Genomic DNA, 18,021 nt, shown 5'->3' on the forward strand with positions numbered 1-18,021 from the left:
ATAAGTTAAACACTTTGCCCCTTTCAGTGTAAACCATATCGCGATTATTCTAGATTATTATTAGAACACCTTATGTCACGGTCCTTAATCCGCATAGACATATCATTATACTTCACACTAAATCCTGTTTTTATCGTCGAGCATTGCTAACACGGGGTTGTTACTAATCTTACCTTCACTTTTTGAAAATCCTATTCCGCGAATTCATATGTGTTTGGTCTTTCCCGAATTCATTAGTACATATCCCGATAATGGTTCATAGAAGCGTACCTTATTAATCACGTCGTTATCTCTATTATCGTTCTTCTATAAACATGTTAAATATCTGTTAGGTCACACGACACTGTAGAAGGGGGATTGAATATAGTGTTTAATACAATCAAATCAATTTAGAACACAAGTAACAGAAAATAGATGTATTCGATAAACTCTGTTACAATGGAACTGTTCCCTCTCAGTGATGAATAAATATCACGAGAGCTGCTAGGTTACAATGTATGATCTTCTCGATGATCGTAACACATATAGTGTAAACCTATGTATGTGTTTATATAGACACATAGTTACAAGATAACTTCTAATTGATATGGAATATAATTTTGTCTCCTAAAATATATCAATCAGATATCTTATATAATTCTTCTAGTCCTCCAACTCTTTCCATGCATATCTTCTTCTGTATTAGTCTCGATCTTCTACTGTTAATCAGCTTCCTTCCTTAACTGTTAGTCCTCCAGTACTTAAGTTCTGATATCCATGTTCTGATATTATCTTCTGATAATCTAAGTCCTGATATCCTTAAGTTCTGACTTCCGGTAAGTCCTAATTCCAGTAAGAACTGATATTTCCTATTTGTTAAGATCTGAGAACTAAACATGAAACATATTAGACATGACATCTCAAATATATCCAACAATCTCCCCCAACTTGTAAATTATTCAAGAATATATAAGTTAATAGATTTGATGATGTCAAAAACATTTAAGTTTAAATGCAATAAGAGTTTAATAAGACTATCAATTACAACTTACAGAGCATCCAGCTTTACCAACATCATTGGATCAATCTGAATCCATAATGATTCTTAACAAAATCTTTTACCAGATTTTTTTCAGCTTTCTTCAGAACTTCAACTAACTGTGCTTTGACCTGCATCAGTTCTTCTTTACTATCACCAATTTGATAAATGGCTATTCTGAGAGCTTGAATGGATGTTCTATCAAGTCCATCACCAAGTCTATTAACTTTAGGATGTGAAGAGTTTTCATTATAACATAAGCATCTTCCTTTCAGAATAACTTCCACCTTAGCAGAATTCTTCAGCATAGGAATTTCTCTTTCATCATCTTCAGTAATCATTGGACTGTACTGAGAAGTCTTTGTACCAGAGATTCTGAGTAGATCTCTTATATCCTTCAAAATATATTCTGACCATCTTCTTGTAACATCAGACTTTACTTCCAGAAGATAGTGAATATGTTGAAGTTCTCTGACAGACTTCTTTAGCACGTCAGTATCAACTAGTCTATAAGTCCTTCCATCTTTGAGAAATAAAATCAATTTCTCCTTTAGATTCTCTTTATCATGAGCATCTATAACAATTTGAGCAAACAACACTTTGTCAAGGTGCTTTTGTTTAATTTGTTCATATGGTTTGTCTGTCAACATGAAAGGATCTCTTAGAGTAACTTCTACTCCTGTTTGAATTTTCTCTTCATCAGAACCTAATCCAGATCTATCTCTAGGTTGTTTGGCTCTCAACCCAAATGTAGCGAGTTGATTAATCATAAGATTGGATTTTGGTTCAACTGGAGTAGCTTTCTTCCATAACAGCTTCTTCTTATCACCAATTGTCATTTTCTTCAAATCAACTTGAGCAATGTCAGTAGTTGATGTCTTGATAGCTTGATCAGAATATGCTGTTTCTTCTGTAACTTGCTGTCCTTTATTCTGAACAACTTGAGCAGTGTCAGAGGTTGTTTTAGATTCTTCATTAATCTTTCTTCTTTTCAGAATTTGAACAGTTTCATCTTCAACAAGATTATCATCATTGACTTGAACCATTTTGCACACTGGTTTCATCAGAACTTGAGGAGTTTTCATCTTCAGTGGCTTGTTTGGTTCATCAACTTTTCTTTTCCCTTTGTCTTTGGGATCACTCTCAGTCTGTGATCTAGTATTGAACTTTGAATCTTCAGGATTTGACTTTTCCTTGATCACAATGCCTTTTTCCTTGGGCCTTGGAGGTTTCTTTGCATCATAAGCTTTAGACTTAAGATTTGTCTTCTCAATTGCAAATCTAGCTTCTTCCTCCTTGAGAGCTTTTAAATCCATTCCTGGATTGTGTTTCAGAAACAATCTTCTTGCTATAGATTCCTGACAGTTTACTAAAGTAACTAGCATCTCTTATTGTACACTGTGTAAACCAGTAGTTAACTATGATATAAAGTTAACACTGGTCCTTTGTTAGATGTAATAATTTTAGATCAGAAATCTTGTATTCTCTCAAGGAAGAAGCTAAGCTCTTTATTAACAAAGAGCCTAGAAATTTTGTAGCAAAACATTCTCAATTTTAATATAAAATTAAGTGAGTTTTGAAAGATCTGTGTTCACTATTATTGCTTGCTTAAATTCAGTTGTAATACATATCACTGCAAGATTTACAATTACTTTGTTCAAACGATAAATAATTCAAGAAAAGCATAAAAACATAAAAACACATATAGGGGTGAGAACTGTGAAATAAAGAAATGCAGAGAATATAATTCATTTGTATGGAAATCTTCTTAATCGAATTTAAAATGATAGTCACTACAGAAGGAAAGTAAATAAGCTATTATCAACTAAAACGACCTAAAAACCAGGGACCGCATTCTGGTTTATCTCCAAACTATACTCCTAAACAAATACAACAACCACAAAAAAGTCTATGCTTCAACGTTCACAAAATAAGCACGTTGATTATTCTGAAATAAACAAAACAAGATAAAGAACGAAATATATTTAGATTAAAATTAATCCCAACATACTACCCTGTAATCTAAACGCCATTTAGTTTCTTAACTCCCAACAGGTCTCTCATTTTCTCGAATTTTGCAGCTGCCATTGCCTTTGTCACAATGTCAACACGCTGTTCATTTGTACTAACATGCCTTATGATGATCAAACCCTTTTCAACACAATCACGTATGAAGTGATATCTCAAGTCAATATATTTACTTCTCCCATAAAATACAGGAATCTGAGAAAGATCAACAGCTGATCTGTTATCAATATACAATATGACTGGACCAGGTATTATATCCGCAATACAACTCATAACTCACTGGAGCCAGATAGCTTGGCACGCAGCGGCGGTAGCATCCATGAACTCCGCCTCGCACGATGATAAGGCGACACAACGCTGTTTCTGAGAAACCCAAGTAACCAGGTTTTCGTCGAGATAAAATGCCATCCCTCTTGTACTCTTCCTGTCATCCAAACTTCCTGCCAAATCGTTGTCTGAGAACCCCGTTAAAATGTAGTTTCCCTTTCCTTTCGTATACATCAGGCCGTAGTGCATCGTTTCATTTACGTAGCGACAGATTCGCTTAACTGCGTTCAAGTGCAGCTCGGTTGGTCTCTCCATGTACCGACTAACTATCCCAACTGCAAATGCGATGTCTGGGCGTGTGTGCACCAGGTATCGCAACCCACCAACCATGCTTTTATATTGAGTGGAATTCACAGCTTTGCCAGTTTTATCAGCATGAATCTGTAGATTTGGATCCATGGGGAACTTAACTGTATTGCACATCGGCCAGACCTGTCTTCTCGAGCACTTTCGTAGCATAGCCTGATTGTTTTATTTCAATGAAGCCATCACTTTGAGTCACCTCCAAATCTTGATAATAAGACAATTTTACGAGGTCAGACATATCAAACTCTCTACTCATATCCCCCTTGAATTTGATAATGTCTGGCATGCTAGTACCAGTGATGATTAAATAATCGACCGTAAACTCCAACAACTAGGGAATTAGCTCCATATTTCTTTATGTTGACGGCGTGTTCGAAAGGACACTTGATAAAACCCAGCTACAAGAGGTACTGGTTAAGACGGGAGTACCATGCTCGAGGGGCCTGACAGAGTCCGTACAATGCCTTAAAAAGCCTGTATACTTTGCCTCCATGCCCTAGTTTGACAAAGCCTTTTGGTTGTCGTACGTAAGCCACTTCAAGGAAAATGCCATTTAGAAACGCAGATTTGACGTCGAGGTGATAGACCTCCCAATTTTTTTTAGCTGCTAGTGCCAGTAGCAATGGGACTGTTTCTAGCCTCGTCACAGGAGCAAAAACTTCGTCAAAGTCCACACCTTGGCGTTGTATGTGTCCCTTTTCCACAAGTCGCGCTTTGTGCTTAGTCACCTCACCATCCTGATCTCTCTTCTCATTAAAACTCCATTTGAGATTGATGGCTTTATTTCCCTTTGGCAATGTTGGGAGTATCCATATCTAGTTTTTCTCAATAGAGCTCATCTCCTTTTCTATTGCGTCTTTCCATACATCAACTGGAATAGCTTGTTCGAAACACACAGGCTCATCAATCCCCATCAGAAACAATTCCTCTTCGAGTTCTACCTCCGTTGAATCGGCATAAATATCTGCAAGAGATCGAAAATGCCTGGGCTGTTCACTGTGATCGTTGGTAGCACTAGTATCCATATTTCACCCCCAGAAGAAATAATGGTATTCACAGGGGTTGTAGAAGATGCTAAATTAGGTTCAGAGCTGTGTTCTGGAGCAACAAACAGTTCTGTCATGTTGCTTGTAGTATTTGCATCTGTCTCCCAGTCCCAACCTTTACTTTCGTCGAAAGTAACGTCCCGGCTTATTTGGACACTGCTAGAAATTGGATCGAACAGCATGTATGCTTTTGTCCCTGGTTCTCGACCAATATGAATCAACTTTTTACTTATGGCATCGAGTTTCTTTGTGTGAGCAACAGAGACTTTCATATAGGCCACACATCCAAATATTCTCAGGTAATCTACACTTGGCTTTCGCTCGAACCAGGCCTCGTACGGTGTGATGTCAGACAGGGATCGAGTTGGCAGTTTATTGAGGATGTAGACCGCATAACGGACGGCCTCCCCCCAATATTTTATTGGCATTTTCCTTTCACTCAACATGTTTCTCGTCATAGCAGCCACTGCACAATTACGGCGCTCTACTACACCATTTTTTTACGGTGTGCAGGGTGCTGTAAAATGTCTGAGAATGCCTTGTCCGTCACAGAAATATTTAAAATCCTTGGAACAAAATTCACCACCACGATCCGTGTGCAACACCTTTATACCCTATTTTCCACCATTCTCAACACATAATTTAAATTTCTTAAAGTATGTTAGAGCCTCATCTTTCATTTTGAGTATATAAACCCACATCATACTAGAATGGTCATCCACTAACAACATAAAATAATGATTTCCTGCGGGAGTGGGTGGAGACAGAGGTCCACAAAGGTCTAGATGAATCAATTCTAGTTTAGTTTTTGCAACGAAAGTTGTTTTAAATGGAAATGGCTTACGTGTTTGCTTGGACATGAGACATCCACTACAGATTTCACCAGGTTGGCTGATAGAAGGAAGGCCATGTGCCATCTGGTTCTTTGACATCAAGTGCAGTGCTTTGAAGTTCATGTGACTGAGGCATTGATGTCACAGCCATGCTTCCTCCTCGCCTTTTGCTAGTAGACATGTTCGTTGTCCTTTTTCAATATAGATTTTATACAACTGATTGCTGGACCTCCTGACCTTCATGAGCAGTTGACCACAACTTTCATAAACCCGGAGGTGCTAACCGTCTAAAACTACATGGTTTCCTTTCTCAGAATGCTGCCCCAAACTGATAATGTTTCTACGCAAGGTGGGAATAAAGTAAACATCATATAACACTCCGGTGTCTCCGTTTTTGTATACAATTCTGATAGATCATTTTCCTTCAATCTTTACCAACGAGCCATCTCCGAACTTTACCTCACCATTTATTGTCCTATCCAATTTATCAAACTTGTCTCGTCGGCCTGTCATATGGTTACTAGCACCATTGTCAAGGTACCAGGTGTGCTCCTCAACCTCTTTGGCATTACTTATTTTTCTATCCGCAGAGAAAGTAATTTTGTCATCCACACCGTTCTCACAAAAAACCATTAACGCAAGTTCAGTTTCATGTAGTTGTGCCAAATTAGCTTCACCCTTTTGGTGTTTATTGTGTCCTGGTTTGCGACACTCAGCAGCGAAATGGTCGTATCCAGCACAATTGAAGCATTTTACCTGGCTTCTATCTCGAACAATCTGATTGTCCCTAGTTTTGGATTGAGTCACCTAGGCAACAAGTTATTACAAGTATCGGTGCTATCAGTTTTGTATTAGTTTTTGGTCTTCAGGACTTAGAAGTAAAAACTTTCCATGTAACTTTCTATTTCTTAGGCAACGGCCTTCATGTTTTCCTCCCTCGGGATGTAGCCCTTATTAAATTGAGTCGTGGCTTCACAAGTTTCTCATATTTTATTGTTGTCCCATGCTTTATTTTGAATTCCCCATTTACTTTGAGAAATCATCAACATTGAGTCTCCGCAAACTTTTGAAGTTCTTGACCCTCGGGGTTTCAGCTGAGACAATTCTGGCCACCAAGGCCTTATACTTGTCTTCGTTGTTTGTCATTTGAGAAATCCAAATCATGAAAAAAATCTATCATAGATCCATCATGATCTTGCACTACTTATTTTTGTTTTTGACGATCCATCAAAATAGAGAACCGAATATCACTTGAGTATCATCTCTTTCCCTTGTTGACATATTTCCTTGCCCTGACGGGTTATCTCTTCCTGCCCTCCGACTTCTTGGTTGTTAATGGGGCATTCAACCATGAAGTCAGTCAAATCTTAAACCTTAAACACGGTTCTTGTCTATACTGAATTCGCCAGGCTTAGTTGTGGTCATGGCTAATGCGAACTTCTCAACAGGGGAGTTATTCACACAAAATTTCACTATCCTAGTAGGTGGGTTGCTGAACCTCCATGTCTTTTCTTACAGGGACAAATCTCAGTTACACAATTGAGTTTTTCCATGTATAGATTCAGTACTTCTTCAGGTGTTCTAGTCATCTTCTTCTTTAATTCCTCAAAGATTACCTTGCTTGTATCAGTTCATGAAGAATCCTTTACTTTCTTCCATGTCGTGAAAAGGGGCAAATACTTGTCACTGGATTCGGAGATGAACCTCTCCTAAATTGCAATTTTTAGTTTTTCCATGTTCTTAATGAAAGATGAAGGTTCCATAACCAGGATTCTTATCAACATTGGCCTTGATTTCCCACTCGGAGATGTGGCCCAAAAATTTCCAGATCCTAACTTGAAGGCACACCTTGTAGGATTTAACATCATCTTGGGGTGCATCAACACTTCAAATACCTCTCGGAGGTGTTTTATGTATTCTGCCTTGTCTAGACTCTTAATTTTATTTTACCATAGACTCTCATGGTCTTAGTAATTTCGACCTTATAATCAGCTTATTATTTTATGGTTTCTCGCCTGCCAAGGGTAAAAAATTCCTCTTCATTCTCCAGATCCGTTGTTGGATTTCCTCCTTGCTCGTCAACCTTTCAGAATTCCATGTCTTCTATTGGGAGGACCTGCCCTCGATTCCATCATGCCTCGTGGCAACATATCATAAAATGCAGTTTGGGAATCAACGAGTCTCATTTGACAAGAATCTTTCAGAGTTTTATATCATAGTGTGGTGATCATCGGGTCTTCATGGAGGAATTTTATCCCTTCCGATCAGAATCATCAAAGTTAGGGCCAATTTCCATAGCCGCTCCTTATGGTGTACTACCTTTCGGGCACAAGCTTTCATCGAGCTTCCTGAAGCCCCATCAGTCATTAGTCTTCTAAAGATCACTTCGATAACTGGCACTCGGGGATGCGTGATTCTCTGAGTTATCTTGTCCTCCCCTATTATTTTTTATAATTTTGCTCTCTATTGCTTCCTTCACTATCTTGGTGAACTTGTTCGGTATTCCTCTATGGACTAGGAACTTAATTTTATCCTCAGCTGATGGAAATCGTCGATGTCTTCTTCATAAAATCATGAATACAAATTCTTGTTCCTCTCTTTAGGGTTGACGCATAGTGGCTTTAGCCATCGACCATTTTATCTTTTCATGTTTATCAAGATTCGGCTTCTTGGAGCATTAAAACTTGCATAATTAGTGAACTTTGGTTCTCTGTTGTTCTTTCTCGGGGGAGAGTCTCCATCAGGGATACTTATCATTAGCATCACACTTTTGATGTTGGGGTTAAACCCAATAGGTAGTATGGTCTTGGTGATAGAAAACATAATTGAATTGGGTAATAATTGTATGGGTAGACAATTATTATCATAATTGATTTGGGTAATAATTGTATGTGTTGACAATTATTATTATAATGGGAATGGGTAATAATTGTATGGGTAGACAATTATTATTGTAATTAGATTAGGTATGTCTTGTTGGCTAAGTTTGTGATGGCTATATATACATAGTCATGTTATTGTTTTGATGTATGCTTGAGTATTGTTTGACTTAAGTATCGCTTGAGTGAATACCGTTTGGTGAGATTGATTGTATTATTGATAATTGTTTTGATTAATAATACAAGTTGGGATGTGGATTTTTCCGCGTCATATATTGAGTGTGTGTTTTGCATTGTTTGTTTGGTTCTATACTTGTGTGTGTTCCCCCTAACAATTGGTATCAGAGCCAAGGTTCATGATGGAGAAGGTTGGGGGAATTGAAATTGAATTGTTTAATGGAAGAAACAATTTTACCTTGTGGCAAAGTACGGTAAAAGATCTGTTAATTCAACGAGGGTTATGCGACTCTCGGAGGGAAGAAGCCTACTGAAGTTGATGATACAAAGTGGGGAGACATGAAGTTACGTGCGGCATCAACGATCTGGTTGGCCCTTGCACCGGAAATCAAGTATGATGTTCTTGAAGAGGACAATCCCAATAATTTGTGGGAGAAGTTAACGAAGACTTATCACTCAAAGTCTTTGGCCAACAAGCTGTTTCTCAAGAAAGATTTGTTTGGGCTCAAGATGGAAGAAGACAGATATTTAAGAGATCATCTGAATCGTTTTAATGGCTTAATCAACCAGCTAAATAATTTGGATGAAAAATTAAAGGATGAGGACAAAGTTGTTCTACTACTAGTGTCTCTACCAAAGAAGTATAATACTGTGATGACTTCTTTATTGGTTGGGAAAACGAAGTTAGATTTGGATGAGACTATTGTTGTTCTTCTGGAGGCCGAAAGATTGATGAAACAAGAATCGAGTGACACATCTGATGGAAGTGCATTTGCGGTACGTGTGCGTGACACGGAAAAGAAGTATGCTAAAAAACATAACCCTAATATCAGGTGTTTTTATTGTGAGGAATTGGGTCATATACATTTTATGTGTCCAAAGGCAAGAGAAGACTTGAGAGAGTTGAAGAAAAATCGAGGGGGTAGTGTTTCGCTTGTAGAAGCTGATGAAGATGTTCTTTTGGTTCAAGAAGAGAAGGGATCAAAAGAAGAATGGGTGCTTGACTCGGGATGTTCTCATCACATATGTGATAGGAGGGAGTGGTTCTCGTCCTATTAAAAGTGTGAGGGAAAGATTGTAACTTTACCGAACGGTAAAACGGTAAAGGTTGCTGGCATTGGTGAGGTAACAATGAAACGTCACAACGGTCGTGTTCAGAAGTTAACTCAAGTAAGATACATACCGGAGTTAAATCGAAATCTGATTTCGTTGGGTAAATTAGTTGATTTGGGATATATTGTTATGATGAAGAACAGTATGTTGAAAGTCACTAAAGGAGATTTAGAGATACTCAAAGGTCGAAAAGATAAGAGAAATCTTTTTGTACTAGAAGGAGGGGTTATTGTTCGAGGGGAGGTATTGGGCGATCGACGTTGATGGCTTGATGGTGACCGTTAATTCGGTTGTGCATGAAATCATATTGGGTTGAAGGGGAGGATTGTTGGGGTTAAACCCAATAGGTAGTATGGTCTTGGTGATAGAAAACATAATTGAATTGGGTAATAATTGTATGGGTAGACAATTATTATCATAATTGAGTTGGGTAATAATTGTATGTGTTGACAATTATTATTATAATGGGAATGGGTAATAATTGTATGGGTAGACAATTATTATTGTAATCAGATTAGGTATGTCTTGTTGGCTAAGTTTATGATGGCTATATATATATAGTCATGTTATTATTTTGATGAATGTTTGAGTATTGTTTGACTTAAGTATCGCTTGAGTGAATACCGTTTGGTGAGATTGATTGTATTATTGATAATTGTTTTGATTAATAATACAAGTTGGGACGTGGGTTTTTCCGCGTCATATATTGAGTGTGTGTTTTGTATTGTTTTTTTGGTTCTATACTTGTGTATGTTCCCCCTAACATTTGATCCTTCTTCTGCTTCTAGTTGTTATCTTCATCGCCTCCTATCAGGGGCCAACTTCTTCTTCATGTTGTTTATTTTCGCCTTCCTACTGTTGCAACTTGTGTATGCTTTTCATATTGGTTTCGGCCAATGATAAGTTAACATCTCAGGCTCCTTGTTGGACTATCATTGACATCTTATTATTCAAGTATATGGTGATCAGGGATTTTCTTTAAATCGGTCTAGGTCATACAAGGATTCTTTTTAACCTCGTTTCATGTTCATGGGGGATGCAAAATAGCTTATGCACTCTTGGACCATTGTCGAGTCATGCCCCTCGGGGTTTAAGAAAACGTCACACACTTTATAAAATCGTGCATCGACTGTTGTAATAGAGAGTTTGAAAACTTTCCTACATGGTTATCCGGATTACTGAATCCATTATATGCCCAGATTGGGGTACCTTCAGCTTCCTTCATATATAGGTATTTGCAGTTTCTTTCGTAAAGATATACGTTGGATCATTCAGTCCTTCAAGGGGCATTAAATATTTGGGATCAACCCTTAGAATCTCCGTCTTCCTTTTTCATGGAAGGTCGTTCAAACCAACTATACCGGGGAATCGACCCTCGGGGCTCCAAGCTTTCCAAATTTTGCAAGTAGTCGACTTTGTTGCTCCCTTTTCAGGTTTCTTTTCCTCCATTAAATCGCGAGTTTGATGAGACAAAAAATCTCTTATCATCATCTTAAGCTTTCGGTCCTTGAGGCCCTCGAGGCTTGGGACATCCTTCTTCGGTCAATCTCTTTACCAGATGGACGATCACTATCCTAGGTTTTGGGATAAAAGAAATCTCAGACTCTTTTATGAATGGGGCTCAACCTTTCCAAATACCGAAATTCATACTTCTAATGCGGTTGACGCTAAAGTTTAATCCAATCAGGTGTGTTAGTGTTCCTCCTAGATGAAAACATAATTGTTAACACCTGAAATACAATTGGGAATTCATCCCTTGGTTTTCCACTCCTTGAGATGGGGTATCGGTCCCTTGAATCAGCGTTCAGTTCATAAGGAATCCCATAATTATGGGACCGACTTCTTGATTTTGTGTTTGAGAGTTGTGGTACTCCAATGATGGAAGCGATAACTTGAGTTGTGGCTGGTAGATCCTGATTGCTTCATGATTCCAGATCTTTTTGGGGTTTTCGGATGTGTGCTTCATGAGCACGGATCTTTTTCTTTATGATTTGGGAATTCATCATTTCACGTCTTCGGGGCTAAAAACGCCCTTTGACAACAGGTTCCTCAATCGGATGCACTCAATCGGTTGCACCCTTCTTGGGGCGATCTCCTCTGCATATGAACGATCACTACCCTCGATATGGGGATCATAGAAATCGTAACTTCTTCCTTCAATAAGGTTTAGCTCTTGCAAATGCTAATGTTCGTACTCCTCATGTACTTGGTCTTGCGTTCCTCCTCAAAATTTTACATCCCGTAAGGTGGGTGACCATTCACCCTTAATGGAAGCACAATTATTAACATCTGAGATTCGGGTGTTCATTAGTGAGAGCACCATCTATAGTTTGAGACTCTTTATTTAATTATGAATCCCTTAAGGTTGGAGACCGTTCTTTGATTCAGCAGTCGGGTAACGGGGATCTCCATCCCTGAGAGATCAGTTTCTCGGATATTGAGGTTTGACTATGGTGAAATCTCAACAATGGATGCGACGTTGTGTATTGCAACAGGTGGTTTTTCGGTGCTTCTTCGTGCTTTCATGGTTGTCATCTTCTTCATACTTTCCTTCACTTTGATATACTTTCCGGCCCTATCTTGAAGCTATAACATGCTCTCAGGAGGACGCTTAGCTAGGACATTTTGAAGAATTCATCTCTTGTTCCCTGCTGCAGTGCTATCATAGCTACCTTGTCATCAAGGTCTAGAAACTTCAGGCCTCCTTTGTGAAACGGTTCAGATAATCTCTCAAGGACTCCTTTGTTCCTTGCACAATGCTCATGAGGGATGCCGAACTTTTTTCATGTACTCTCCCACTGATGAATTGCTTGATAAAAGCTTGACTTAGATCTCTGAAGGATCCAGTTGAATTTGGTGTCAAACGTCTGTACCATCTTTGAGCCATTCCCGGCGGGGTTTGCGGAAAGGCCCGACACTTAATAGTATCGTTCACGGGCTGCAACAACAGTGCATTAAAAAATATTCTAACATGGTTAGCGGGATCCCCAGTACCATAATAAGCTTTGATGGTAGGCATCTTAAACTTCGTTGAGATGTGGTCATTCATTATCTCTTCAATGAACGGTGGAGTTGGATCATCAGGATCTCCTAGGGGCAGAAGGTCACTTGGATCAGCCCTTGGGACAACAGCCCTTCTTTGGATTGGACCATCCAAGTCTATGATTGGAGGAGGATTTCTCTTCCTCGGAGGTAGTGGGGGTCTCGGGGTGAGGTGCGCCTCTATATCGCACTTCAGCCTTTGGATCTCAACTTTGTGAGCCCTGATCCTCTCTTGTACTTCTTGGGGATTTGCCCCTCGGGTGCTTCTGGGGCGCGGGTTAACATCAGGCATTAATTCTTTACCAGCACGCCTCCTTATCGGAGCTACATCGTCATCCGAAGATTCGGAGTCTCTTTTAGTTTAAGGTCCAGAGAACTCTTGGTCCCTTCTAGATATAGGAGTCAAACCGCGTATATAAAGGGTGTATGCCCTTGTGCTTCACTCCGATTAGCATGTCCACTTCCTCCAACCTCGGGGTATAGGGGAATCCCATAAAGGGGGTTGGTGGTAACAATTGTTGAATATTCATACCCAACGGGTCGAGGATTCACGGGTGCATGCACCGACTGAAATTGGGAATTCGTCCCTTGAGGAGCCGGGGGATTCGTCCCTGGTGGCTGAGGCTCAGCTTCCCCTATCAGGGTTCCTCCTTGGGTGGTGGCGTAGGATGAGTGTGGGGGTATCTCTACCATTGACGAAATCGTTTGGGTCGTCCCAACTGGTGTTCCTTCGGGGGCGTTGCTCACGCTCCGTGTTCTCACCATGGTTGTTGTTATGCTTTCCCACAGACGGCGCCAAATGTTATGGATAAAAAATATGTATTTATTTATTGCGTGTATTTACTGTTAGGGTTTGATAAGTTTCGAGTTTTAATGGCTGCGCTTGTGTTTCGTGGCTTGAATCTGCCCTCACAAGATGCCTACGTACCTTGGTGTATACCAAAGATCAAGCCAAAACGTAGTTCTTGGTGATGCTTGCCCTCGGGGCTACGACAGCGAGAGCTCACCAAGGACGAAGTGACTTTCATGTCCTTCAAGGACTGAGTCTAAAACGTCGTTCCATGTAATTGCCTCGTGGCTTGTAGGATACCTTCGCGGCTTTGTGACGTGTGGAGCTCTTGTCCCCAAAATGTCCTCCTGAGTTGAAGGGGTAAGACCATTTATATAGACGCCAAGAGTCTAGGAATTAGGGTAGAATTGGGTGACTTGGTGGACAGGCCTCCTTCTTTGATTGGACTTTGGAGTCCTAGAAATTAGGAATTAGTTTCCTTCTGAATTTAGGTTGCTTGGAGGCTACTTCTTATAGAAGTAGTTACTTATCTAAACACATTCATTGGGTTGTTTAATTAGCTCATTTATTACTTACGAAAATAATAAATAATTAGGATTTTGGGCCTCATTAATTGGGTTTTTCCCTTTGACCAAATCATATCTAATTAATGCGACATTAATTCTGCAATTAGGATTATTTTTATACCCTATCATGTACTTTCGTGCTAGTGTACCTAATTTTCGAATTAAAACACTAATTATTTATATTTTTTCGTTTCGTGTTCACATATAGTACAAAAATCGGCAGCCCTAGCTGCAGCCTGCCAGTAATTATGTCATCCAATCATTTAATAATATCTAACGTAGACAAGTATGTGTTAGCTGAAAAAACCGAAACCGAAAAAATAATTAAAAAACCCAATAAACCATACCGAAAAAACTAAACGGCTAAAAAATCCGAAGAAAACTGAACCGACAAAAACCGAATTAGCGGTACAGCTTCGGTTCCGGTTTTTAATCAAAAGCAAATCGAAATTAACTGCATCGCTATATTATATTTATATATCATATTATGTATATAAACATGTATGTATTATCATAAGACGGTTCTAATATTTTATTAAATAAATATTTAACTAACACTGGTATGATAAATTGTATAATAAAATATCATAAATTAATTAAGATCAATATGTAAATACTCTTGAATCATAATTTTTTTAATATGTATATAATCAATTTTATGGTATGTTTTGAAATATTTTTTTATTATTATTGTGAACATATATTTTTATCATATTTCGTATCTATTATTTAAGATAATATGAATTAAACATTCAAAAAGTAATTTTATGAAATATATCAATTTTATTTAACAAATTCTAAAATAACAAATCTCTGGTGATTAATATAATATTACTCCATCATTTAACTTGATGTTTTTTTTTTATCCAACACATTAGGAATAAAAAATCGTACAAATAAAAAATATATAAAAACCGAATAAAAATCAAAACCGGTAAATGATTATTCAAAACCAAAAAAAATATTTTTAACAGGTTTGTTGGCTGTTAATAATAAATAATCGATGAAACCGAATATGTTGTTTTATCACACTAAACTGCACCATGCACAGCCCCTAGACAAGGATCGATAACATAAGGATGTCTGGCAAGGCTTAATAATGCCTGGGCTTGTGTGTTGTAACTTGCAAGCCAACCTTATTCAGCATGGTAATAGTTATACAATTAACAAAATGCAGAGATATTAGCCTAAAAGGCTAAAACTACACTGTTGTTATCTTTATATGTCAATTAATTATCCATGTCAAACTATTCCGACAACAAATTGCAAAAAGAAAAGAAACAACATTTAATTAACTTGTAATTGTTTAAAAAGGCCTTCAACAAGCAACTTCACTATGGAAGAACGTATGAAAACAACTCAACAGCAGGTATGTATTTGCTTCATCACTCTTCATCTGGAACAGCAAGAACTCCAATTCTGCTTTGAACCTGCTCCATTGTTGACTAAAGTAACTCGATTCACAGATAATTCGGACTTGTAGGAATCTGAGTTTAGTACTTTCCTGCTAATGTTATTGTAGATGGCACGAATAACATTCTCGAAAGCAGTGTTAACATTGGTAGAGTCTAATGCAGATGTCTCAATGAAGAATAGTCCTTCCTCCTCCGCTAAGTTTTTGCCCTCCTCCACACTAACATCTCTAATATCTTCTAAATCACACTTGTTTCCCACAAGCATTCTTGCCACAGTAGTATCACAATGAGCTGTATGGTTAATACGACAAGTATACGTTAATCGGCCATAAAACAAGTTATGAACTGTTGTATTGAATAAATCTGGAAACAACAAACTTTGCACACCAAAGCTACTCATGCAAAAATAAATTTGTGATCAATGTCCAACATAACATATGCGTAAAAGGAGACGGAAAAGCAAAGATTACCCATACGCAACCAGAAAAAAGAAAAACAACTGCCACCAAAAAGGAGCAGACATTCTATGCGACTAAGTGGCCAACTCAAAGGTAAATATTCAATAATTGTGATGTCGACAGACAGTCAGACTCAGCCGCGTTCAAGAGCTTATGTCAAATAAATATTACTGCAAAAAACAGCTATAGCAATTGCTTCGCTTTGGCACCAAAGCTAGAATGGAACTTAGACTGCACTGCTCGACTCAAATTTGCCCTTGTGCTATTTCCCATTTGTATTTGGCTATGCTCACTAGATTTTACATTTCTATATCTGGTTTTTATATGATAGCTAATTAGCTATAGCACCACTTTTGCTACTGCATTGCAATTTGCTCTAAAAATCACGATACTTGGCAATTGAATGATATTTTTTTCTCATTCTATTAAGATAAACTACATATAAGAAAACTGGACTCATCAATTGACAGTTCTAGTGTTAAATATCCCATGAATGACATAATAAAGTAATAAAGATGCAAAATCCACTATAAATACATAAAACATACAAAAAGGGGCCACAAATAGACATTTTCCATCAAAATTCTAAAAGAAGCAAACAACTTTGAAATTTCCATTAACAAATTATCACAGAACCATCATAATCAGAGAATCAAATTGCAACTAAACTCAAATCAGAGAATCAAAATTGCGCAAGAAACAAATCAAATCTTTAAAACCCCAGAAAAAATAAGAATCGAAATAAGCGATTGGGTATTCCATAAAATTTATAAACTGTACAATGAGTGAGAGAGAGAGAGAGAGAGAGAGAGACAAAGAGAGAGAGGGAGAGAGAGAGAGAGAGGGAGAGAGAGAGAGAGAGAGAGAGAGAGAGAGAGAGAGAGAGAGAGAGAGAGATTACTATTAAGCTCATCAAGCCAACGTTTGATACTATCAAAAGTAGGTCTTCTAGTAATATCATAAACAAGAAGAGCACCAACAGCACCTCTATAATAAGCAGAAGTAACAGCTCTAAAACGCTCTTGACCAGCAGTATCCCAAACCTGAGCTTTCACTTCTTTACCATCAACTTGAACAACTTGGGTCTGAAACTCAACACCAATAGTAGCCTTTGAGTTGTGATCAAACTCATCTCTTGCAAATCTTGATAATAAATTAGATTTGCCCACTGCTGAGTCTCCTATTACAACTATTTTGAACAGATACTCTTCTCCTTCACCTGCTTCTTCCATTTGTTAGAGAGATTTCTTGGGATTTTAAAACTGATTGAGTGAATTTTATTGGGAAATGGAAAGATGAAGATGTATATATAGCAAGTGTGTATGTAATGATTTGGGGGTTGCAGCGCCAGAGCTAACTGCGCAATTAGCGGACTGGGTTACTCATAACATGTCTGCATGTCTTTTTGGGCCTAATTCTTTTCTCATTTTTTATTTATAAGTTTTTTTAATAAACTTTTAAATATTTTTTCTCATGACGTGCTTTTCCGTTTTCTGACAAAATTTTGTTACTCGTAAATTCAAGTGATGTTTAAAAATACCCATTTTTTAGGTGTAATGGCTGAAAATACCCATTTTTAAAACACATGATGAAAATACTGTTTTGGTTACGCATTTTGTAATTGGGTAAGTGTAATACGCATTTGAAAATTGTGTATTTAAAAAAATTACTAAAAAAAAACGCATTTGTAGTTTGGGTATTACCATTGGCATACGCATTTGCCAAATGCGTATCTTAAAAAATATAAAAAAAAATAAATTGGATACACATTTGACAAATGCGTATCTAATACAAAATAGGATACCCAAATGTCAAATGCGTATCCAAAACGGTATTTCCAGTCATCCACTTCCAGAATGGGTATTTTCAACCATTTGCACCAAAAAATTGTTATTTTTAACATTTTTTTCTAAATTCAACACCGTTTATTATTTTAAGTCAGTTCGAACTGAACACAGTTGGATTACTAAGATGATTAATAATTTATCTTCTGGTATCCCATTCAAGAATTTTGAATTCGATT

General features: G+C 37.8%; 2 protein-coding genes across 2 annotated transcripts; both read right to left on the reverse strand.

Annotated features, from left to right (window-relative positions):
- Positions 1 to 3,040: 3,040 nt before the first annotated feature.
- Positions 3,041 to 3,772, reverse strand: LOC141673116 (secreted RxLR effector protein 161-like). Its single transcript, XM_074479850.1, has 2 exons — positions 3,327 to 3,772; positions 3,041 to 3,263 (listed from the first exon to the last, which is right to left on the reverse strand). The coding sequence occupies exons 1-2, from the start codon at positions 3,770 to 3,772 to the stop codon at positions 3,041 to 3,043; spliced, it is 669 nt and encodes a 222-aa protein (XP_074335951.1).
- Positions 3,773 to 15,207: 11,435 nt separating this feature from the next.
- LOC141672833 (ras-related protein RABA5b) lies at positions 15,208 to 17,403 on the reverse strand. Its single transcript, XM_074479515.1, has 2 exons — positions 16,900 to 17,403; positions 15,208 to 15,831 (listed from the first exon to the last, which is right to left on the reverse strand). Exons 1-2 carry the CDS (start codon positions 17,228 to 17,230, stop codon positions 15,518 to 15,520), a joined length of 645 nt encoding a protein of 214 aa, XP_074335616.1. The 5' UTR covers positions 17,231 to 17,403; the 3' UTR covers positions 15,208 to 15,517.
- Positions 17,404 to 18,021: the final 618 nt, after the last annotated feature.

The sequence above is a fragment of the Apium graveolens genome, chromosome 7 (assembly GCF_009905375.1).
Source record: "Apium graveolens cultivar Ventura chromosome 7, ASM990537v1, whole genome shotgun sequence".
NCBI lineage: Eukaryota > Viridiplantae > Streptophyta > Magnoliopsida > Apiales > Apiaceae > Apium > Apium graveolens.

Bases quoted from the DNA above. Each gene is read 5' to 3' on its own strand.
- LOC141673116 (XM_074479850.1), bottom strand. From the start codon at position 3,772: ATGGATCCAAATCTACAGATTCATGCTGATAAAACTGGCAAAGCTGTG. The intron at 3,264-3,326 runs GTGAGTTATGAG...TATTGATAACAG, and splicing joins TGCCAAGCTATCTGGCTCCA to ATCAGCTGTTGATCTTTCTC.
- LOC141672833 (XM_074479515.1), bottom strand. From the start codon at position 17,230: ATGGAAGAAGCAGGTGAAGGAGAAGAGTATCTGTTCAAAATAGTTGTA. The intron at 15,832-16,899 runs GTAATCTCTCTC...TTAACCATACAG, and splicing joins TTGGCTTGATGAGCTTAATA to CTCATTGTGATACTACTGTG.